At 37.0% G+C, this 24228-nt stretch overlaps 1 protein-coding gene across 2 annotated transcripts in view; it reads right to left on the reverse strand.

Moving 5' to 3' along the window:
- Positions 1–4455: 4455 nt before the first annotated feature.
- MARCHF1 (membrane associated ring-CH-type finger 1) overlaps positions 4456–24228 on the reverse strand; it is a 224302-nt gene continuing 204529 nt past the window's right edge. For both annotated transcript variants that reach the window (XM_066548244.1, XM_066548243.1), the window contains exons 7-8: positions 10857–11004; positions 4456–8628 (exon numbers count right to left, since the gene is read on the reverse strand). In XM_066548244.1, the coding sequence (XP_066404341.1) occupies positions 8327–8628; positions 10857–11004 (450 nt within the window). In that variant the 3' untranslated portion in view covers positions 4456–8326. The remainder of the gene's footprint in view (positions 8629–10856; positions 11005–24228) is intronic.

The following is a 24228-nucleotide window of genomic DNA, read 5'->3' on the forward strand; positions in this document are numbered from 1 at the left end:
CCAGAGTAATTGGATTGAACTAAACTTGTCTATGTGGTTGTTTCAGTACTTTGACAGATTTTGCCTTTTGGAAATTAATTGTGAATTTTTGCTTGTATACAAAGTCTGAGGTTTGAAAGTTGCAAGTAGAAACATTGAGTCACTTTCCCATGACACTGTAAAATATGGAAGGAAAATGAGCAGGTAACTCGATAACTGGGAGGTGTCATAGTAATTACAGTATATTAGTCTGCCATCCTGGTGAGTGCTTCAAAAAGACTTTCATGCAGTTATGAAGAATGAGATGTTCTATATTCCTGGAAACAATTCAGTAATAAGACATTATAAAAATCTGGTTAATGTGTGAAATTAAGTCTTTTTTTAAACACTTTTCATTTAGACTACAACATGATTGTAGATCAGATCTTACTGACTTTTTGAATTTTCTTCCTTGAACTCCATATAGTAATTGCTTGTTTAGCTGGCTTTTAAACTGTCTTGTTAAACTACTGCACAAGTAATGAAAAAAGAACAGTGTCTGCATGTGAACTTTTTACATTGAATTATCAGAAAAAATCATACGTAGCTGTCAGGTATTCATATTTAAATTTAAAATAATCCAGGCCTAAACTGATGATGTACAAGACCAATTCATCAGATGAGTTGTTGCATAATATTAACATGGCAGGGGGAACAAAAACCCCCAAAGCCATGTATTTATTTATTTATAATTTTTGTGCTGAGAGTTTTTTGTCCTGACAGGCCTGGAGTGGGGGCAGGGGGGATGTAGAGAGAGTTTTTTGCCTCACATGTGTTACTGAGACAATCTGGAATCTCTTCAGTTAATTTCATAATCCAATCATGCATTATAACCAGCTATTAGAGTGTTGTATGTTAATGAGTTTCCTACAGGTGAGAAAAAGACTAATGCTCTCAGAAGTTCTAAATTGTTATTCTTTTTCTTTAAAATTTAGAAAGTAGATGCTGGTAACACTGATGTTCTCTGTTCTTACAAACTTGCTGTGGAGAATACCTTGAAATTGTTCTTTTGTAGCCAAGGACTTCAGATTTTAATGCTAAATCATCTGTTCATATTCTCTGTAATTTACAGGGCATTTTTCCGGTAAAGGATTAATTTTAAGGAAGATTTCTTTCATTCTAATTTGTTGAGTACTGTTTTGCAATGTTCCTGTGTTTTTTTAGTTTTCAACTCAAAGCTGTAATAGTTAAAATTATTATTTCATTAAGTATCATGGCTCAAAGATACAACATTTCAAACAAAAAAGTAATATTTTTACACATAAAGCCACTTTCATATAAGAACTTTGGGGTTTTTTAGTGTACTTTCCAGTTTGTTGCAATGTTCTTACTACGTTATACTTTTACTTCATCCAGCATTGGAGAGCTAAGGTTTCTCTGAGGAAGTGGCTGAATTACATTCAGACTGTGAGTAGCAGCTGACTTGTTAGTTGTGAAACATACCCTATTGATGGTCTCAGCTGGAAAGAACCAGCTGATTTTACGTCCAGTAGAAATGATTTTTTTTCTTTTCATGTTAACAAAGCAAATGTTATTTTAAAAAAAGAAAAATCAAAACCAAACAGAAGATAGTGACATTCTCAAAGCTGCTTGTATACAGTAAATGTAAATTAATTTACAATTCCTTAGTATTGGAAACAAATTAAGCCATTTGTAAGGGGATATACTTATAGAGTATAATGATTCTTTGTTTGTTAGTTTGCCTTTCAATGCAATAACATATTTACTCATCTCTGTGATGACGCTGCCACATGTGAGGACAAAGTCTGGGACCAAAAATGTGTATATTGGAGTTTAACATTTTTTAAAACTAGGGTTTGCTAGACACCTGGCAGATATGAAAGGGTAGCACAAAAACCCCTTTCTTTTTCTTAGCAGAAAAAGTTCTGTGCTTAAGGAACCTTCTAGGTTAGTTTTCTAATGAAGGGCAATAAAATGCTTGCAGTGCAGAATTACATCAAATTGGCTTGTTTGGTCAGTCTCAGCATGATACAATGCATAAATTATCTATCTTCTAGCTCTTTCAAGAGCAAAATTCATTATAGCTGATTTCCAGACTTCCCCAAAAGAAGTTTCATGAAGGTCAGAGACTTTGCTAATGAGGTGTTGTGATTTATGCTCTGCAGTTTAAGCTGCTGTCTTAAAATCACCTGCCATGGTCCTGTGCAGAGTTCCTCTAATGAAACTGAAAATAAGCTGATGGTGAGACACCATAATGGTGCTGTAATCAAGTTCCCTAAGCCTTGACTGTCCACTTTTATTAAAATGGAGGGTTTAATATGTAACTAGTTACCTGTTACAAAGGAAAAATAAAACGAATCAAGTTATTAGACTAAAATGACAGCATTACTTTAAAAACAGAATTGCTAAATAATAAATTTAGTGATAACAATATTGCTAAATAAAAAAGGAAGGATCCTACTAATATCAGCTCTTATTCAAGTTAACACAATTAACCAAGACAGTACCATGCTGATTTGGAAACTGATAAAGGGATGATGCCCATTGCTAAGATACGAAGTGCTCAAAAAAATCTCATCCACACTTTTTAATGAAATATTCTTTTTCCCCAGCTCTCAAAATTTGGTAGCAAACCTAGAGGTAAGTGGCACTTGAAGATTCATTAAAGCCTTTGCCTTAACTTCCAGACTGATTTGTTCTTTTGGCTGTATCTTCTGAGCTCCTCTAAGTAGCAGTCTTTCTTCTGTGAGCCATTAACACTGGGGTTTGTCCTTATCTGATTTAAGACCCCATCTTAATCCTGCTACTTCACTTTTCACTTCTATGCTGTTTGTGAGCCATTTTTAAAATATTTTGACTGTGTCATTCACCATGTTCCCAGGCATTTACACACACATGTAATGGTCCATGTTTCATTATAGAAGTATCTCCTCAAATTATTAGTGATTTACTTAACACACTTAAAAATTACTGTGACCTATCTTCTTTATTTCAAATAGTGCTGATTACTTTATTTTCATATATATTATCTTCTATGTGTTAAAAAAAAGTCCTGTAATTCAATTACTACCAGTTAAAGGTATTTGCAAGTAGCAAAAGTGCATGTTTGTCCTAGGGTCCACATTCTCCAGCAGTCTGGAATCATTCTGCTATCAGTCAAGGTTCTTTTCTGAGCTCTGTGTCATAGGTACTGGAAATGTGTACATCAATGTTTTTGCCAAGTTCTTTGATAATTTCTTTGACTTTTAGGAAAGCTCATGCAGAACAGCCTTAATATTTTATTGGGTGGGAAGTGTGTATATAGACATCAAACTAAACAGAACCCTGCTTCATGTTCTGATGGTGCCTTTCATCAAGAGATTCAAACTCTTGTGTGCAAAGCAAAAAGGTTAGGGACCTATACCTCTACTCTCTTAATTATGAAACCAAAATTGGTTCCACTTTTCCATATGCTAATAAATGAAAATTAATATATCTTTACTACAGTAACTTCTTTTTTTATGCTGTTTCTTCTGTATCTTGCAGGGATTTGTGAAATCCATTTGGATTTACATAGTGAGCTAGTTAGAGCAGCTTTAAGAAAGTGAACAAGTGGCTAGCCTTGGATGTACAGAATGAAATTTGTAGAACATTACTTCTGTGTTTTGAACATATATTCTTCCCAATCATCAGCCCTGTGATTCCAGCTAGAATTGTGGTATTTTGAAACTTAGCTCACTCTCTCCACAGCTGACCATCTACAAGAAAGATATGGAGTAGGTAGAACTGTAGAAAACTAAATTTGGACCTTGGTTGGAACATTCTGTTTTAATCAAGGTAATATTTTTTTTTTGTTTGGTTTTATACTTCACAAAATGCACAGGCTTTTTTTATAATGTAAACATGCAATATTCCTTTTCATTAAGAAAATGTCTTTAGGGTTTTCAAAAAGGAGAAAACCCCACCAAATCAAAGTATAAAATAATACAAAAAAGGAACAGGATCCATGCTGATAATCTGAGCTGGGATTAGCTTTAAAGTATTTAACTGTCCAGTCCATATTTAAAGCTTTCATGTGTTGGACATTACAAAATCAGTGTAACAGTTTGTACCAAGACATTGCTTTCTTTAGGCAAGTTTTGTCCTTTTACCTCCCTGGAGTTGAAACCCAGTACTAGTTGTCCATTACTCTATGGATGCAAAACCAGTTGCTTTCTAGGCTTCTTTATAGGGCTAAAGCCTGCAAGTTAAGCAACTATAAGTCTTTTCAAGTGTTTTTGCACTATGAAGTATTTTCCTGAGCATTCTGCCAAGGTGGGGTACCCAGAAGTAGCCCCTTGCATCTTAGCAGGTTTATCAGTACTAAGTAAGCAACTGAGTTATATTTTTCACCTTTCTTGCAAGAGTGTGGTCTTGCCAATCCATGTTCAGCATTGCCAATCCATGTTCAGCATGTGATGCTCTAGGTAACAAGGTGACAAATGTAGAATACTGCAGTACTTTGAGTAATTTGTTTAATACAAATACATTTTTTCACAACATTAAGCAGATACATTACTTTTGTTTCCCTTACCTTCTGTCTTCCAGTACACATTCACCCACAAAAACATACACTTTTTCTTTTGCAAAAGAGAGGGAGTTAAACAAATAACACAAACTTGTAGTTCCGAATATTATACACAGTAAAATACTTTCATCAGAGTAAGTTTCATTGCATTATTGGAAATTATAAACTGTTTGTTCTGGAGATGGACAATTATTTTTTCTACACAACAAAAATAAACACTACCTTCAGATAGAGCAGTGTGTGAATGGCACAACTGGACTAGTCAAGAATCTTTGTAATGCTACTGATAGTCAAAAGTGGTATGTTTATGCCAGTTTGAAATAAACATTATAATGCTTGTAACTTAAATACAGGAAAAGAAATGTGCATGTTCACAGGAGTGAATACAGGATTATCTTGATCAAACTTCCAGATCTGACCTGACACCAAATTACTTCTACCTACCTTTATTAAAACTTAGGTTGAACAAGCTGTTCTTGCTAATGGCAGCTCAGAGCCAGGTTCTACCCTTGTGGGTTTAGCCAGGCCAAATTCTATTGTCAGCATATTTGCCAGAGCTGCACTGTGGCGGCTACACAGGAGTTTGATATGGTTCTTTATTTGAGATGGTATCTTCATTAAAAAGTCTTTAGACTTCATCTTAAAACCTTCAGTATACTGTTCTGTTTAGTTGTGTGGTTTTGGTGAGTTTTTTTTCCAGGATAGAATATTGTGGTTAATAAATTAATACAGAAAATTGTACTTTGTTTGGGAATGAAAAAGCATTGGTTGATAAGGATCTGTCTAGTTTCTCTGTCCATGTACTTTCCTTATTACCAAAGACCAGAATCCAAGGCATGGTGGTGTGAATAGCTCCTTGCCCTCTTGAAGAGGTTGCACCCTGCTTCAGAAACTAATTCCAATCCTGCATGAAATTCCTGAAAGCTCTAGAAAATCCAGTGCATCTAAGAAGAGAAAGGGATGCACAGGTTAACACAGTAATGCTTTAAAAGGTTAAAGGCTGCTTCAAGCCAGCTGAAATCTCTCTTGCTGGTGACTTGTCTCATTGTCCATCTCAGCAGACAGTGTCCCATTTTATTCCTTTTCCTGCTGTCCACATTCAGTATTTCCAAGGGAGAGGAGGAATTTCAACTGAAGTCTTTCTGCTTTCTTTTATTTAATTTACTGTAAACTCAGTTGCATATATGGTTGAGTGCCAGAACAGTGTTGAAGTTGAAGGCATTGGTATAAAAGTTTTCACATTGTCTTTTCTGTTGCTGACTCTTCAGTGTGTTTTTAAAAATGTAAAATCTTGTTGGATGCTACAGTTCTGCTTTCAGAATCTTCAGGTATTCTCTTCTTCTAGGTGAATTTTATACTTCTTCAAGGAAAAAAACCCAATGCAAATTATTCCCCAGTAAGCTGACAAAATAGAGGATAAAGTACTTTCAATGGGTCATGATGCAACCGCAGTCAAAGAACAAGCTGGCTAAAGAAGCAGGGTTACTTTCACTTAGTAAGAAACTATTATTTCAGAAAGCTCTTAATTATCTTTCATAATAATGTTCCTTGTCAGTAAATGTTGCTGAGGTTTATTGTAAACATCCTTCCAAACATTCAGATGCAGTTGGTAATTTTATGTGTCTGACATCAGAAATCATGAGAGTTACCTTTTAACGAGTAGCTTTTGAAAACCATGCCATTGCAGACTATCTTAAGCATGTGCAGTTACTAGACATTCCTTAGTCATGTCATCATGCTCTGAAGACCTTCTGAAATCTCCTCCACAATTTTAAATGGAGAAATGATTTGGTTCTCTTGTATGTCGTTTCAAATAAGAAGCTGCTACAATTGGAAGTTGCAGTTGTATAGTTGGGAAATTATTTTATATAAAAAGTGTGTGTCACATTACATGAAAAAACTTCAACATTAATCCAACTCACCTGGAGTAACTGACAGCAAATATTGACATATATTAAGGACCCATTAAAGCACCAAGGTTTTGTATCCTGTCTAGCCAGATAACCATCACTTAGTCACAGCCAAATTACAAGAGCAATTCCAGTACAAAATAATATAATGATCTGATTAAAGACACATTTCTTGCTAACACTGCTAGTATTCCCTGAGCCTTAAGCCAGTAAACATTCACAAAGGAATACCTAGTATATAAATTCCAATACATCTTAGGCCCTAAAGCCTGGGTATTTGTAAGAATGGCATGAGTCTGTTATTTCACTGTAAATATTTGAGTGTACAAAGAGAAAATTTACCAGTAGAAACTTCAAGGCTTCTGTAGAACTCCAGTTCACTTGTAATTGTGGCAGATACCCCTCCTTTAAGTGAATCTCTACTCTCCTGTCCTCATTACTCTGGTTCTTTATTTCCTTTTTTGCTTTTCCTCCTTTACTAAATACAAGATTAAAAAAAGAACTTTCAACTTCTTTTTAAAATACACATTATGTTCAGGCCCCAGACTTGTGCACACCAGTACATAACTACTCTGAGTCAATACTTGCTCTTATGTCCTTATAGTAAACACCACAGTTTTGCAAAGTGAATCACAAAATTGGTTCCTTATACATAATTCATCCTGTTGGACACAGGATTATATCTACATTCATTTATCTATTGCACCTTTTAATGCTATTCACACTTCATTTTTATATGCCAGTGCTCAAAACATGAAATTAACAACTTAACTGTCGAATCTCTAACACTTTAAGTTTACCTGTACAGAAGGAAACCATTGATCTGTTTTTTTTTCAGTCAGGAAGATAAAAACTAGCTTTTTAGAACAAGGAGATAAAAACTAATCTTCTCCTAAGATATGTAGGTAGGTATGGTCTATTACATCTACCTTTCTGTACCATGAATCTTAAAAAATAAAACCAAAAGTAGCTTCCATCTTCAGAATGTCATCCTTTTTCAGACCTTTGATAACAGACAATTTACTTCTGTGTAATTCTGCATTAAACTGCTTTTTTTTCACTTACAATTCTGCCTCAATACCTTGTGTATCCAATTTATGCCTAATTCACTCCTATAAAGTAAAATAAACAGCGGAGCTGCTCTTCTAAATGCATATCTACATATTATCTCCTTCCTTACTTCCTTGACATTTAAAAAAAACTATCTGCAGCTTATGGAGATGTGAGTTTATATTGGTTAGAACTGCTTACTTTTCAAAAATCCAGCCATAGTTAAAAACAACTGGTTCAAATATCCATAGTTGACACAGCTGCCCAAACATTCAGGCTCCACTACAGTCACATGAAGGTGTTACTGTACGAGGCTTAGAGAGGGAGTGCTGCAATACAGCTCTCTGTACTTTGATTCTCTTAATGCATATTACTTGGATTGGTACCCTTTGAAGTGTAACTTTGAAAAGATACAACTTCTAGTAGTAAACAGATGAAAGGTTTTGTGTCTTCTGTAAACAAAATCATTGTATCACTTCTGTTTCCTACTTTCCCAGCCAGCCCAGTTAGGAAAAAAACCAAAAGTACATTTGTTACATAAGTTTGGCATTGTCTGTTAAACCTGTTCTCTATTGCACTTTCTACACTTCCACTTTCACTACACTTGCTGACTAGTTGCGAAATTACATCACGAACGGTCACATTCCTTACAGTATACAAGTTGCTTTGCTGGATCCATTTTTCTTGTATGGTTTTGGTTTTTGTATGGGGTATTTTTTTTTGTCGTTCGGTTGGGGTCTTCTTCAACTGAAAAAATGCAGTAATTTCTACTTTCTTATAGCATTTGTAGTGTAGCAGACACTACGGCTCACTCTGCGAGGAAGAAGCAGTGCTGTCCGTGTCAAACTGGCATGACCTCCGACGTCGCCTCTTCCGCCGCCGGCTGAGAGTTTGTACCTGTCTGTGCTACTGGCACCACCACCGCGTCCTTTAGCTCCGAGGGCTGAGTGCATGGAGAGCTTTTCTCCTCCAGTTTTTTGATGGTGTCTGGGCAGTTCTGAACAAAGATCACTCTGTTGTAGGCTTTCAACCTGCGCCACAGCTGGACGTAAACCTTACACTGCACATACATGAAGACCAGGCCTCCTGTGAATCCAATGGCCACCACAACGAGTTTTGTCCAGAAGGGCCATTCGAGGACACCTTTGAAATAGAAAGTTTATGTTATACATTTAATATCAAACATTGTTTCAGTAATGTATACTGAAAAGAAGCCACTGGCTAAGAATGCCCAGGTATGTGCATGCTATTGCAGCAGTTGTGGCACTGGAAAATAGATGCGCTGGCCAAAAAACTGCCCATGGAATAGGAAACTGCTTCCTACTTTTAACTGATTGGACCACCATTTGGTTAAATAAATCAATGCCATTCTTAAAATCTTTTTTCAGGATTTTTTTCACCTTTTAACATTAAATATAGGCTGCTGCTGCTTCTGCAGTAATACAGGGAGCATCTTTTTTTATTAACTGGTAGGGGACAAAGAGTATATAATTTTGTATATCATTTTTTTCCAAGATTGCCATGTTTTCAGACCTGAGCTTTACTAGTAGAAACATCCGCTGAATCTAGACCTGTTTATTCAAGCAGAATAAATTTATGTGCAATTTGATTCCCTACCACTGGTGCCATATAAATTTTACAATATTTTAAATATATTTTAAATTCGCTTTTCTATAAACCAGTGTCAGGTTTAGCAATTAAAGGGTTTGCATCATATACTTTGCTAAAGAGAAGAAAACTCCCAACCTCTTAAATAATTTGAGACATCCATATTTTAAATAGGATTTTTAAAATAGAATATTAACAAACAATACTAGTATTATTCAGGGTTTCAATTTTTCTCCATCTCAAAATATGTTTATAAAGTGTTTTTTCTCCAGTGCTTACTTGTCTTTGTCTTGGCAGTTCCCATTTAACGAGAGAAAATGGGGAAGAAAGCAAACTACATATATGTCCTTCTTATTCCCCACAAATACATGTTCGCTTTTGTAAAAGTACTCTCCCCTGCAACAAGCAAATTTTGGAGCAAAAGCATCCTCTTCACACCTCTTCGTGTTTTAAGTAGCTCCAGGGCATATCTTTGTCCATTTTTTTAGTGTAAAGAATCAACCATTACATTTGGCTAATACTGAATGCTATACAAATTGTAAATACTTTTTAAGCCTACCAGGAATAATTAACACGATTCTTATGCATTGTGTGTAACAACAAAAATCCCTGTTAGCTGTTTTGTTATGTAAATTCACCTAATCTACAGAAATAGCTTCCCCCTTGTAATGAGTAGGGTGATGTAGTTGTATTCATAAACAGAAATTCAAAGCCATCCCTAGTCCTGTCCTCTGGGCCAGGTTTTTTGAGATAAAAAGCAAGGTTACCCATTTCAAAAGAAAGCAAAACAAGACTTTGTAGTGTGTATTCATCTGTGACTTACTGAGGCTTGTTCCTTATTTTCCTCTAAGGAAAGAAAGGCAAGCATCAGGAATATCATCAAATATTTATCTAACTAGCAAGGCATAATGCTCCACCTGTTTTGTTTTCCATGTTAACTTTGGAATATAACAAAAAGCTGGAGACCTTTGTTCCTCTAGGGTGCTTAAATTCAATTCAGATCAAAACTCAAAAGCTTTTTATCATTATGATCACATTTAAGACTGAATTTAAGAGCAAACTTAGATTTGTAATGGAAAACAGTAGTTAAATTTAGGATATATTTTCCATATATGCTAAGTATGGATCCTACTGACATTAAGCATGCATTTTGTTACACATGTCCAGTTGGATTTTCAGTATCTCAGTAGAGGGAGACTCCATGACTTCTCTGTTCCAGTGCATAACCAATAAATACAGCTGGAACATGGACATTGACAGTGAAATTTGAAAGGATACAGGAATGGCTTTCCATGCTACTAAAATCCCACATGAAGGACTAACACAACTGGAAAACAGTCTCTTGGAAGTTCGTATTAGGAAGGTTGTTAATGAAGAAGCTCTATCATACTTTACTTCCTATCAAGGTTCAAGGGATTAATATAAATAAATTGCTATTTAAGGACATGAACTTGCACTGAGCTGTTTGAACTTGACTCATCTTTTTGCCTGAGCTTTAGAATTACCTAGATAATGGGAGATTAACCCAGGAGATTAACTGGCAGGCCAGTTAAGCTGTTGTAATGATTACACGACGTAGAGTTCTCTCTGCTGGGGCATAAGGTAAGATTTTCATACTGATGCATTCAGAACTTCTGCATTAAAGCCTCTGGTGTAGGCATGTGAGCTCTTATTTAAGAACAGAATGTGACTGGTTACAGAGCTGCCTTTCAAAGGCAGGCACTGCATTATCAGCAGCACTGAAGAAGATAAAAGATACTTACCATTGTCATTGCCTTGTTTAATTTCTTCAGCAGTTCTGTCAATTAAAACATACAATGACCAAACAACACAGGTAATTGCAATTATATGGAATGTGACTGAACACACAATTTTTCTCCTCTCACTTGTTGTCATCTGTAATTTCTCCCACTGAAATTAAAAAAAAAAGTAATTAAAACAATCTGACTAGTAAAATTTTACATCAAACTGATTAGGCCATTGTGGCTCTTTCTAACAAAACCACAAGCAGTAATAAAATTAACAAATCCTTTAGTTTTGGTAATATGCATTACAGGAGCGTGTGCATTGTCCCTGTTAAATTCACAATGATCTCATTTTCATAGATTCAGAGGAATGAAGAATACTGTTTTGTTTCTGTCTGCTTGTGAATGTTATCTTAAGTAATTTCATTACAGTACAGCCATAACATGTTAATAGACAGGTAAAAAGATTAATATTTACTTTAAATTTGCATTTCTGGTGGTGAGAGAAGAAAAAGCCCAAACATCTGTTTGTAATATGTATTAAAATTATAGGAATGCAACTATGTAACAGTCTTGCTATAAAATAAAAGCACAGGAAATTCAACTGCATTGAGGATTAAGTTCAATAAACTTGAAAAGAGGATTACATGGAAATGACCATATACATTAGCAGCCAAATAACCTCAGTAATGCAAGGGGAATCTTTCAGGCACGTGTTTCTGAATTATGGTGCTAAATCCTGGCTTAAGTTAAGGCTATTTTAAGATGAGATAGGCTATTCTCTGCAATTGAACAATGCAGCTCTTGAGGTGATTTTTTTATCTCACTTGTGACATGGGCTTTTTTCACAGCACGTCCTCAAAACAAAACCCTTCTCCCCTAAAATATTTGCCTTTGACAACAGATGAAAGAATAGAGCACTTAAAAGCAAAATGCCTCAATTCTGATGGATAATCTTGGAGCCAGTACAGGCAGCTGGGGAAGGAAAGCAGTACAAAGCATGAGACGCGAGTGCCACCTCCCTGTGGCTCTGTGAACACCGGAGCGAGCTGCACTCAGCTCGGTGCCACAGCACTGCTGCCACCTGCTCCGGCTAGGACAGCAACCACAGCCTCTGCAGAGCACTGCCATGCTGCATATTTACTGCCAAGCTCTGAGTTTGTCTTGGTTTTCCTTGTTTAGGTTTTTGGATTGTTTTGGTTTTATTAGCTGTTTTCACTATTCGGGATTTTTAAAAATTTTGTTTCCAGGCAATTAAATTTTTTTCTAAATTCCTTAAGGCTGGACATGCCATCCAAGCTAGATGTTTAGCCTTTAACCTGAACCAACATAGCCATTCAACTGTGAATGCTCTCTGCAGTCACATTACATTTTGAAGGATCACAACAGCATTAAAACCTCACGAGGGTCAGTGCTGTGTCACCAAGGGGAATAACTCTCAGAAATACTTCTTCCTGCTTGTAGAGCAGGACATACCAGGCCAAACAAGCTTCAGTCTTTAATGGCAGTTAAGTCTTGCATGTTTCAGAGCTGTTGCTTCAGAACACAATCTCTAGACCATTTTCTAGCCCTTGCTAACAATTCTATGAATCATAGAATATTTTGAGTTGGAAGGAACCGTAAGGCTCATCCTGTCCAACCCCCCTGCAATGAGCAGGCACATCTGCAATTAGACCAGCCTGCTCAGAGCCCTATCCAGCCTGACCATAATGTTTCCCAGGATGGGGCACCTACCACTTCCCTGGGCAATCTGTTCCACTGTTTCACCATTCTCATCATGAGCAGTTTCTTCTAAATGTAGTCTAGAGACACCCTTTTTTTTGTTTAAAATCATTACCCCTTGTACTACTGTTAAGAAGCCCTGCTAAAAAGTTTGCTCCATCTTTCTTACAGGCCCCATTTAGGTACTGCAAGGCCACAACAAGGTCTCAAGGCCTTCTTTTCTCCAGGCTGAACAACCTCAACTGTTAGCTATTCCTCATAGGAGAGGTGCTCCAGCCCTCTGATCATTTTGTGTGGCCTCTTCTGGGCTCTCTCCAACATGACCTCAGTGGGCACCCCAGAGCTGGATGCAGCAGTCCCGGTGGGGTCTCTCAAGAATCACTTCTCCCATGCTTCATGAACACAAAGCATAAATAATTGTTTAGAAAGATGTAAACATTTCCTGAGTAATATACAAAGAGTCAGAGCCATCGGCTTATTTATTAGCTGAGACCTCGTTTCAGTTTCTGATATATGTACTTTTGAGTGAAAGCAAAGCTTACTGGGTTTTGTATGGCAAAAAGGGGAGATTTAAAAAAAGATTTGTTTTGGTTTTCTTTTAAATAACAATCCCCCAAACTTTATACTCATTATAGTTCGTGTAGCTAATACTCAGTGGTCAGACCGGACAGTATGTGGCATTATCAGACTCTTATATCATTACAGCCACCAGGTTACACAGCCTTTGACCTGGAGATTTTCATTTTTGTGCAGTGAAAATTCAAGTCTTCTAACAGACTTTCTTTCCAAAGAAAGAACCCTTGTCTTTGTCCAGATGGAAGAAAGGGTTTTACCTTAACCCTTCACTTACCTGTGGACGCTTTGTGAGAGATAACATAGAACACAACGAAGAACGATTTGTTCTTAAACAGATTTTGTCTGTTATCTCAACTTTGATGCTACACTATTTGGTCTGTTGGAGAGAAGACTCTCTGCAAAGTTTTCATTGTCATTGACTATATACATGCAGTCTCTTCATAGCCATTTTACTCTCTAACACACTCAAAATGCTTTGTGTTCATCTGAATGCCCAGCCAAAGACAAATGCTGGTCCCATTAGTCTAAATTTAAACATTTTGTAGGTGGGAAAAACCCAGCCAAAATCAACCAACCAACAGGCAGGATAGGTAAATAAAGGTTCCAGCTCACAGAGTTCTGCTGAGATTTACAAGAAAAGTAGAGAGGAAGCCAGCAGAAATTGGCTGAAGTAGGCCTTTTTGGTAACATCTCATCAAATCCAGCCAGAAGGCAAGCCAAGGCCTATTGGACTCTGCTTCCTCCAGCTGCCCCCTTTTCTTCTCCCACAAGACTGCCTGCCTTGCCTGTCTGTCTATTCTATCCACACACATTACCCCACCAGACAGAAGGTGGCTGCCAAGACACTGGAGAGGTCACCAGGGCATAGGTGATTAAGGGACTAGGAGACTGCAGAATATCTGCAGTTTGGGATACAGGAAAGGAATAAGATCCAAGGAGAGACTCTGTCTGTCATGGACAGATACCTGGGAACATTTTACAGCTCTTAGTGTGCTCCAAAGCTGCTCTTTTGTTTTGCCCTGCCCTTGCTGGAGTCATAATTCTCTCAACTATGGTGATGATAAGCTGAACTCAAAAGAAAAAAAGCCATTAAACTTTGTGCTGTACTTCTGGTGATCCCAGTGGCAGCTGATGTAACTTCCCCATCCTACTCACGTATTTTAGGTTGGCTGAACAGAGAGTACTTTGTGACTAGATGAGTCATGCTCTACTAGATGAGTGATGTTAGTAGCCAGCAATTTATGTTGTCCTGGAGCAGAAAAGTGCAATTCCCAATTTTAGGATTTTTGCAATAGGCTTCTATCAAAAAATTAACTGTTAGCTTTAGCATAGACTTGCTTGGACAAAAGCACAGTTATGTGAAATAAAAATTGCTTGAAAATCTGTAACAAAGGACGAGACAACAATGTAATGAGCAATGAAAGCATCAGCCCCTTTTACTTGTGCTTTATAGTCCAGGACTTGATACAGCCTAAAGTCATGTGGGGAATTTGGCAGGCGCTACCTTTCATGTCACACAGAGCATTAATGTCTCCTTAACCTCTGATAAATTCATCCCTGCTGTGTTTTGAAGCTCCTGCAGTTTTCATGGCTTTCCACATTCATAATAGAAAGATAAAAATAAATTGTGTCATGTTTTATTATCTTCATCAGTGATCTCCAAGAAAATACAGCAATCAGGTTGATGACACTGCAACATGCAATGGATAGAATATCAGATGCTACCAAGAACAGAAAAACAGCACAAAATCAAGTACACAGATGCAATTTTCTTTGGAAATTTAGATCTTAATGCTCCTAAGGTGCTTTAGATTCTGTAATGACAGAAATAAATGGTAACAACTAGAGGAGACATTTATAATGGCTTGCAAATTATTGTGTCACTAAATTAATAGAAAAACTGTAGCTTTTGCCCAGCCCCACACAAAACAACCCTTCACCGTTGTACAGCCAATTGTCACACCCACAGGTTCTGTAATCCTGGCAGCAATACAAACACAGAGTGGAAATCATCACAAATGCAGATGGTTTAATGTCCTGCAAATGCAAGCAACCACAGGAATAGCATAATGCTTCACAGAACAGGTGTGCTAGAACACTTTGTAACATCTAACCGGAACCAAAAGCTCTTTTAAACAAGTCACCAAATAAATCCAAAGTGTACCAAAAATCCAAATGTGTCCCCAGCAGAAAGCTTGGAATATCCCCAGCCCCCTTTTTATTCTCTGAATAAACTTTCCGAGCGTGTCCTTGCACTGTGCTCTGAAAACCACTGGAGGGTGGTAAGAGACTGCCTGACTCACAGAATCCCACCAAGAACGGGAAGAAGCTGGGCTGTGAATGTGATCAGAAACACTCGTCCCACCCCAGCTACTACTTACAGCTGCTTCTTAGACACAACGTTCATCTCAGTTGGAATTCCTATACTTTACTGCCTGAGAAGTTTGGAATAATCTTTAAAGTGGCAGCTGTAAAACTGTACCCTGTTCTAGGCTTCTACCTCATGTATTGCTTTTGTTTCCTAAAGAAAATTTCACTCAGAAACTTCAAGAGAGTGGTTACTGATTTCAAATCCCACTCTTGTAATTACAAAATGTAGTCATGAGTCTTCTGGGGAAATAAAAAAAAAAGAATTTAAAAAACCCACCAAACCCTAAAACATACAGGGAACTTTAAATCATGTGTAGCCAACCACTTCCCTTTCCTGTAAAGTAGTTTGAGAAAATCTCTCATATTTATTTTAAAGGACAAAAAAAATCTGCCTCCCTGCATGCCACTTCTAATAAAAGCTTGATTAATCAATATTGCAACAAGCAATTACAGATATTTTCTTTAGTATCTTCTGAAAACACTCCTTGTGGGTGTGGGAATGCTGCTTCATGTCCTACATACCAACACAGCCTCTCAGCTAAAGAGAAGCAAATCTGCAATGCTAATTCCCTCCCATACATTACGATTTTTGCAAAGCGGTTTCATGATGGCCAATGCAGAACCGAAAGCTCCACACTGCTCACACAAAAGCTGTCTCCACAGCTCTCAATGGCACTTAGCAAACTCTGCTGCCTGTGTTTCCTTTCCCCACCTCTGCATTGTAGATTTGCTGCCCGCCTGCTCCCACCCACTACTCTGTGCCCACGTGTTGCCTCCTGTCCAGGGTAATATTCTGTCACACTGGCTACAGATTTTTGTCTACACCGATGTCCTGAGGCAACTGCAGCTCTGCTGCAGGTTTGCAGACTCACACCTCTACAGCTGAAGGTCTCTCTGCTGCAGGGGCTCAGCACCGAGGATGCCAAATATTGAAGGTGAAGTTAATGGGCTGCTTCGCAACATATGATGAATGCCTGGACTTTTTAACCCCCGGGTATTTTCAAGAACCCTGTTTTAAAAATTGCATGTAAGGAGGTCTGACAGGGGAAGCTGGTATGGGGGGAATATTGCTAATATTAAACATTTTTGTGACATTTTTCTCCCTATCCATTATTTAGCGGAAAAAAATGCCTATGTATAATGTAAGCAACAACCACAGCTGGAAGGATTTCTGCTCTCACCTAGAGCTAAAGTCATGATGCAATATTTTCTGAATTCTTTCTACAGTCTAAAAAAGTACTTTCAGTCAACCTTTATCTTAAAGTAATTTTGCCTGCAAAATAGAGGCTAAAATTACTTACTAGAGCTGTTGTAGAAACTGCACTCTGCACACAGACTAAAAAACCTACAGAAAAAGGTCTTTCTTATCTGAAAATCAACCCAAAGGATTTAGCCAGCACTTTTGAAAAAGAACTGGTGTGGTGTATGCTGAAGTGAGCCGAGCAGTGAAGATATGTCAACAGTGTGAACGTGTAGCTCCGAGTTATTTATGTTAGGGAGAGTTTTCTGGTCACTTGTTGCAGTACTAAGTGGCTCAGGCTCCACAGTGAGCTGCTCACTGCTATCAACCTACCAGCTGGAGGAAAGCAGCTGCCATGGTAGTTTGTGGAATGGAATTTGTGCAGTGGGTGGAAGAGGAAGAAATAATAGTAATAAAGGACAACAGGGCTCCACTCATGTTGGGAGAACAAAATAGCCCTGGAGAAATTGGAAGTGTTCGTAAGAGATGAGACTTCAAACCTTGTTATTTGAATAAAAGCATTCTGGGCCTCTCTGTGCCATCCAAACAACATGTGGTTGCAGCCTGTACCGTGGGGATGGTGTCTTAAAGGACAAGGCATGTGTCCTCACATCCTGCTCCAACATGAGAAGTGCCCCTCAGACAGTCCAAGAGAATGAGCCAGGTCTGATGGCTGACAAGAGAAAGGTTCGGACCAGGAAAACACCTACACTGTGTTCTTTTCCCCAAATACATCCAGAGAGTAGGAAGAACTGAGCAGGATCACAGAAAATACAGAAAACATATTTGTCATTGCCTTTTTTCAAAAGATGTATCCCAGAGAAGAAACTCTTGTAAAGATAAAGACTAGAAGACCATAATTAGACCCCTGCTATGTTAATTGCTGAACAGGGAAATGAAATGAATTTTTAAAATCCCATGTCACCTGGTGGATCATATGTCCCTGTCTATGCACAACTTTACCTCCATCTCGTTATCTCATTAGGTGTTCCAGCAGAGATTATTGTCTGGCAAATCTGTCTGAAGTTTGCTCAAAATCTATTTCTGTCCCTAAGAGATACTAAACAAACCTGTCTGGAATTCAAAAGAATGTCTGTAGTATATTTAAAACACCTATTAAAAATTTTAAACTGAACCAGAAATGGGTACATTTCTAAAAACAAACATACTTACTTCATTTTTGTATGATATGCATACCTAGAGTAATAAAAGAAATACCTAATGAAAAACCTCACTTTGATGAACACCTTAAGACTATTATCTGCAAAGAACTAATAATTCAGTTTTATCATAACCAAGATGGCACCTTATTTCTTTTTTGTGACAATTAGAACAGACTTAAGTGATATAATCAGTATGCACTCTTCACAAGCTTATGCAATGTTTTGCTGTGTATGACATCAATTAGCAAACCCTTAAAAAATGTAAAAGAGAAGCGTAGAAATTAAGCAATTCAAGAATATAATTTCTAAAATGAAGTAGCTGTTTTTGCAATGTGAAAGTGGTATTGAGAATACTTTTCATTTACCAGCTAAAAGAACTTCAGTACCTGCATCCTAAACATCCCAACACAGACTAACAAAAAACACCCAATAAAAACATAAAAACACCAAACCAAACCAAACAAAAAAACCCAAAAAACAACAACAACAACAAAAAACAAAACAAACCCAAAAAAACCACAAAACAAAACACAACACCTATGCTTTGGAAATACAGGACCTCATGTCCCTCTCATCCAGTGCTCTGTCTCGGATAGAGGCCAACACCAGACGCTTTGGAGAGATGTGCAAGAAATCCCATGGGAAGTAATTACAGAATAATCTCTCCATATTGGGAGCCTCTTTCTAGCTCCCATCTGCTGGAATTTGCTTTACATCAATATATAGAACACAGAAGTACGTGACCAAGTGTTTACTTTCCAAGCATCTTCTTTGAAGGCTGAAAAGACATTAACCCATCTTGTGTTCAATACAGCCTTCAGTGCTATCATGAACTCCTCATTCACAATTACTTTTTCTTTTCTTGCTTTGTAAGAGCTGTAATAAAAAGATCACTATCTCCATGCACAGTACACTTCAGCTACCTTATCTAAAAAATAATCCTGGAAGAGAAACTGCAGGTAAAACATTAAACCACTGATCAGGAGTGAACTACCACCCTACTGTAAAACTATGGGGAGTATCTGGTACTACAAACAAGAGGCACACATCTACAACTCTAGAAAATATTTACTTCAGGTATCTGGGCTTTAACATGACTTTATTACTCAAAAAAACAAAAAAGAAGCTATATGTTGGTAACCCATAAAGGAACAGGGATAAAAGGGGTAGAATCTATGTCTCCATTAACTTTTATCACAGTTAGTCAAGAACAGAAACAGATGCTACTGTTGTCTGCTCTCCCTATGGTATTTCCATGATCATTCTATCAAAAGGATCTCGTCTGCCACTTTTGTTCTCTTTGCAGTTGTCAACTCCTGCCTCTGCCTACTCTGTATTTCCAAAAGAGCAGCATATCTAATTGAAGGCATGATATTTGCTCCAGTCACTAAGTAGCAAATACCTTTAAATCACAGTCCAGCCCTCAAACAACTTAGACACATACACATACAAAAAAAAAACATAAAAAAAATCAGTCAAACTGCCACACTACAAGAGCACAGACCATAATTTTCCTGCAACACCAGTTACGCTGAAATTTCCCTTTCTGACCAAAGCAGGTAGGGCTGCTGCATTTTGCGGTGTGTATTCTAGGGGCAGTATAAAAGCAGCCATGACATAGGCTCAGTGGTGGATTTGAGATGGATTCTGTTGGGGTCAAAGCAGCCACAAGTCCTTTCTCCACTACAGGAGCCACAACAAACCATCTCCCAGCAGACTGTGCCTGAGTCTCTGTCTTTGAATATCAAGTAGGATTTTTTTGCACATCTGAGTGCTTATAGTGGGATGGACATGGACAGAAGGCTCTAATAGCATGGTAGAAATTGGAAAAGGAGAAAAATTAGAAAAACTGATATAGCAACATGCTGGAGACCAACATCCTATTACATGGTTTTGTAACCCTCTCTACTTCCTTTAGTTCTTCAGTCATGTCCAATTGCAGGAAATTTCTCTAAAGATCTGTTGCTTTAGGAACCTAAAACAAGTTGTAGAATATGATTACAGTTTTGCGAGTCTTTACTTCAATTGCATTCTCTCCAGTATTCATCAGTGCTTAATTTCCTCTATTTCAAATTGCACAGCCTGCTGAGAATCAGTTACAATTGTTCAAACTTCAGACAAACCCAAAGATGTGGTTTGGTTTAAATTTCTTCACTTGCCAAAACCCTGGTATTTTTAAATACATTGTTGTTTAAACATACCTGGACATATCCTTTTTTTGCGGGTGTCTACACATATGTCTGAATTTCCACATAACAAAGATTAAAAAAAGGAGCTGATGCTTTTAATTATCAATAAATACGGCTTTAGGAAGAATACTGACTTTCCAATGAATAGCTACAGTTGCCTTCTCTGTCCTTTAATTTTCCCACAAGAGAGATTCTTTTGATCCAATTAAATAAAAATAAAATAGAGGAAAGTTGTGCTGATGAAAGCTATAGTAATTAAAATAAAACTACAGCATAGTGCTCTAGTAAAGAGCTGAGGGGAGCTATTAATTCTGAAAAAAACACGAAACTCTATTTTTTCCCCAATAATTTTAATAAAATGCTACAGGAATAAAATTAAATTAACAAAATCCACCAAACCTGAGTAAAGTAAAAGTTATCCCATTTGGTCATAATTTAGATCCACTACTGGAATTTCTGTGTTCTAAAGAACATCAAATCATAATTTTTCAAAAGAAAACCCATTTTTAGTATGCATTCCACCAACAAGCAAGCATCAACCTGTGAACAGATCATTCTCACATCAATAGGTCCCAGGAAAAACAAATTTGAGGCAGGCAACAACTGTAAAATTGTACGTGTTAATTATGTGACAGATAACCTGCATTAATCAGATCATGAATAGCAACCCTCTCCCATGGGAGCTGGTAAAGTGCCTAACTTAAAAATTAAACAGTAAAAATAGCATTTTCAAAAAACTCAGTGAAAGACAATGACTGGTTTAGGTCAACGCTTGGGTTGACTATGCTCTTTAATTTCATATTACTAGCTATACATTTACATTCCATTTACACTTTCTTTATTTGTAAAGCAAGAGATTCTCTTAATTATTTTCAATGCTTCAACCTCCCAGTCCTTCCTTGGTTATAACTATTGATGAGGTTAAGCTGTAAAACAAAACACTGAAAGGCCTGAAATAAAAAAAAATAAAAGAAGGCCCCAAGTTCTTAAAAAATACGAGAGAGACTGATGAACTGCAGGATTGAGTAGGGCTCTCTAAATAAAATGGGAATTGAATCTTTTGATGCAAGTTGCATCTGTAAAACAACTCAGATCAAACTGTTTATTTCAGCCTCAGAAAGCACAGAAGATTTGTACCTCCCAGAGCTCATGTTCATGGGTCTGTGCAATAGTGGATAACACTACTAATACCCAGAGCTGAACAACCTCCAAAATTCCCTTTGCTTTTGCAAATGCTGCTGAGCAGCAAAGTAGCCAATTTGGTTACTGGCATTTAATTAGCAGAGGACTACGTTTTCATTTAATTTTCTATTACAATATTTTCCATTTGCTTCTTAAAAGAATGCAAGTTCAAAGCAATAACTGTACAAACATCTTGCTCTACCTCCAGGAAGGATGCTGCACATGGGGGTGTCCCAGCAAAGTATCACAGCAAGATGGCTTTTAGCAAGTCTAGGGGTATGTTATGATGGTTTCAAGGCAAGATGCACAAAAATCTTCTGTGAGAAGTCTGTGGGAACTGGGATAGCTCTGTGAATAAAGCTGTGTTCTGAATGGAAGAGAAAGACATATGGGAATGGCAGGCTAGCACAAATTCTACCACCATAAGAAAGCTAAGCTCTAGTTTGTTCTTGTGGCAGAAAATGCAAGACAGCATTATTCTATGAAGCCCAGCATGCTGTCTATATACAGATAAATTAGCAGTAATGCTCTATTATCCTCAAAAATTAGGAATACAACTGTCTGAATAAAGCAGTCCCTTGCATCCCCAAGGCATCACAATAGGATATAAATGCTATAGAATCATTTTTACTTTACAAAGCTTTAATATACACATTGTCCCTTGAGCCCAAAGTTATTTGCTATAATGACATGATAGCCAACAAGAAAGTAATAGCTTTGTGCCTTTGTGCATACTGGTGAAGTGTCTGACCCTACATATTGCAGGCAATTATTTGAGGCTACTGATGGTTTGAGACAGTTCACTGGAAGAAAGATAACAGTGGAGCAGGTTGCCTTGACGACACTATGTAGCTGCAGCAGAAATCAAAGAAAAACGCAGGAGCTCCTTTGTGTTGAGGACTGCAAAATATTCATCCAATTGGGTGAAAAGGGAACTAGTCCCACAGCAAGTCCTGTGCAATTTGATACCATTTCTTATCACGAGCATTATTAGAAAACCACCGACAAAGGCAAGTGGTTCATACCTCACAGCACAGGGCAGTAAGAATTGAACAGCAAGCAGTGTGGCAATGACTGCCCAAAAGTTTGGGGCTTTTTCTTGTGAGGCTCTTCTGGTCATATCTGGACCTGAGAGTTTACTCTGGCAAAAGTAGTTTCTAACAGCCAGAACTTTTGATTTCAGAGCAGAATATCACAGAAATTTCACTGCAGGTTCTATGACTTTTGGCAGCGATCACCATACTCTTAAAAAAGAAATGTAAATATGAATTCCCAGGCTACTATTGAATCAAAAGTAAAAAACACCCTTAACATATTTTGCCATCAGTAAATGTTTTAGGCATGCTATGAGTTTTTTTTATATCAGCATATAAGCAAATTCAGAATACAAGAGAGATAAACACTTAGAAGATATATGTGCACATTCAAAATAAATAAGATCAAGTTTATTTCATGATCAGCATTTACTTTGCTTCTGTTTAATTTAATAGAAACATATCACTCTGTACTAAAAGAACATTCTGAGTGCTCTATTTTTAAAAAGGCATAAATTCAGATACTCTTTCTATCAGAAAGAAAATTAACCTCAGCTGCTACATAAAGCTTCTGTAAACAAAAAAATTGACTTGCGCTTCCCTAATGACCAAGAGCAACCACACAGTAACAATGAGAAATATTGCTCATGCCTCACATAAATAAGACTTTATTTGTAAATCATTTCAAAAATACAACTGGGAGAGAAAATAGACATCTCTGACAATACACAATAACCTGTTGAGATGATGCATCAAATAAGACATCTCATCAGATACTAGACATCTTAAATAGATAGCAAAATTTAAATATGAAAAGTATTCTGAAGTATAGCAAGGCACTGTTGAGAATCTCCATTTAAAGACATTTTTGTGTTTAAAGCTCCTTTTAATTTGACCCTTTAATCCATTTCATTCTCACTGTATTTTCATTCAATTCCTGTTTCTACTAGTCTTCAAACACTAAATTCAAGAGATATGAAATGCAGGTGTTAATATCTAGGATTGCATCTTTTTTAAAGAAGAAGTGTTGATCTCCAGTTTAACCTATTACCTGATAGAACTCAATAAGGAACTCATGAAAGCTTCTTACCACTCCCTAATTCCCTCTGTGATAAAGTCACCTTTTAAATTCTGCATCATGGATTGCAGATGCTGAGAGGCATCTACAAATGTAACTGTATTATTTATAATGACAGACAGATGTAACAGAGACCATGAGAAATAAACCAGAAACACTAAGCAATGCTTAATATTTAATCTCTATATTTATCTTGAGCTGAAGTAATTAGACCTGTCCAAATATATGGAACACTTGCAATGTCTGTTGATCAATGCTTAAAAGGATTACCTCAATGCAAAGACTCACTAAAATGATTAAACTGAGTTTTATTTGATGTCTGATGCTTTCAGGGATTCTCTAATTAAATAACTGTCACACATTGGCATAAACTTTTTGATTTAATACTGACTATGTTAATTTATGTTAACTTTGTATATTCTACATTGTCACTAATGGGTGCTAACAGATATGGCATGATATTCCAAAATGATTGTGCTATAAAACCTTAGACTTTGACAAAAAAATCTGTTATGAAACATTGAAGGTGCATGAAGGGCTGAGGTATAAATAAAGATGGTAATTAATTTTTGAATTAAATAGTTTGTTTTATATTTAAATCATGCTTTTGTGATTCTGCAAAATGCAAAACTATAGATTGCTGTAATTAAGTTTGATAGTCTGTAATTTTTTTCCCCTTCAGGAGGCCAGCAGTAGGAATTTTACAAAGACATTATGACAAAATTCATCATAATGAAACAATGCACAGACAGGAACCAAATTTTAAAATGTTGTATAATAAGTGATGAGAGAGATTAAAAAACAAAAAGTCAGAACTGGTAAGAAGATGTGACCCT

Source organism: Molothrus aeneus, chromosome 4, assembly GCF_037042795.1.
Source record: "Molothrus aeneus isolate 106 chromosome 4, BPBGC_Maene_1.0, whole genome shotgun sequence".
NCBI classification, from domain to species: domain Eukaryota; kingdom Metazoa; phylum Chordata; class Aves; order Passeriformes; family Icteridae; genus Molothrus; species Molothrus aeneus.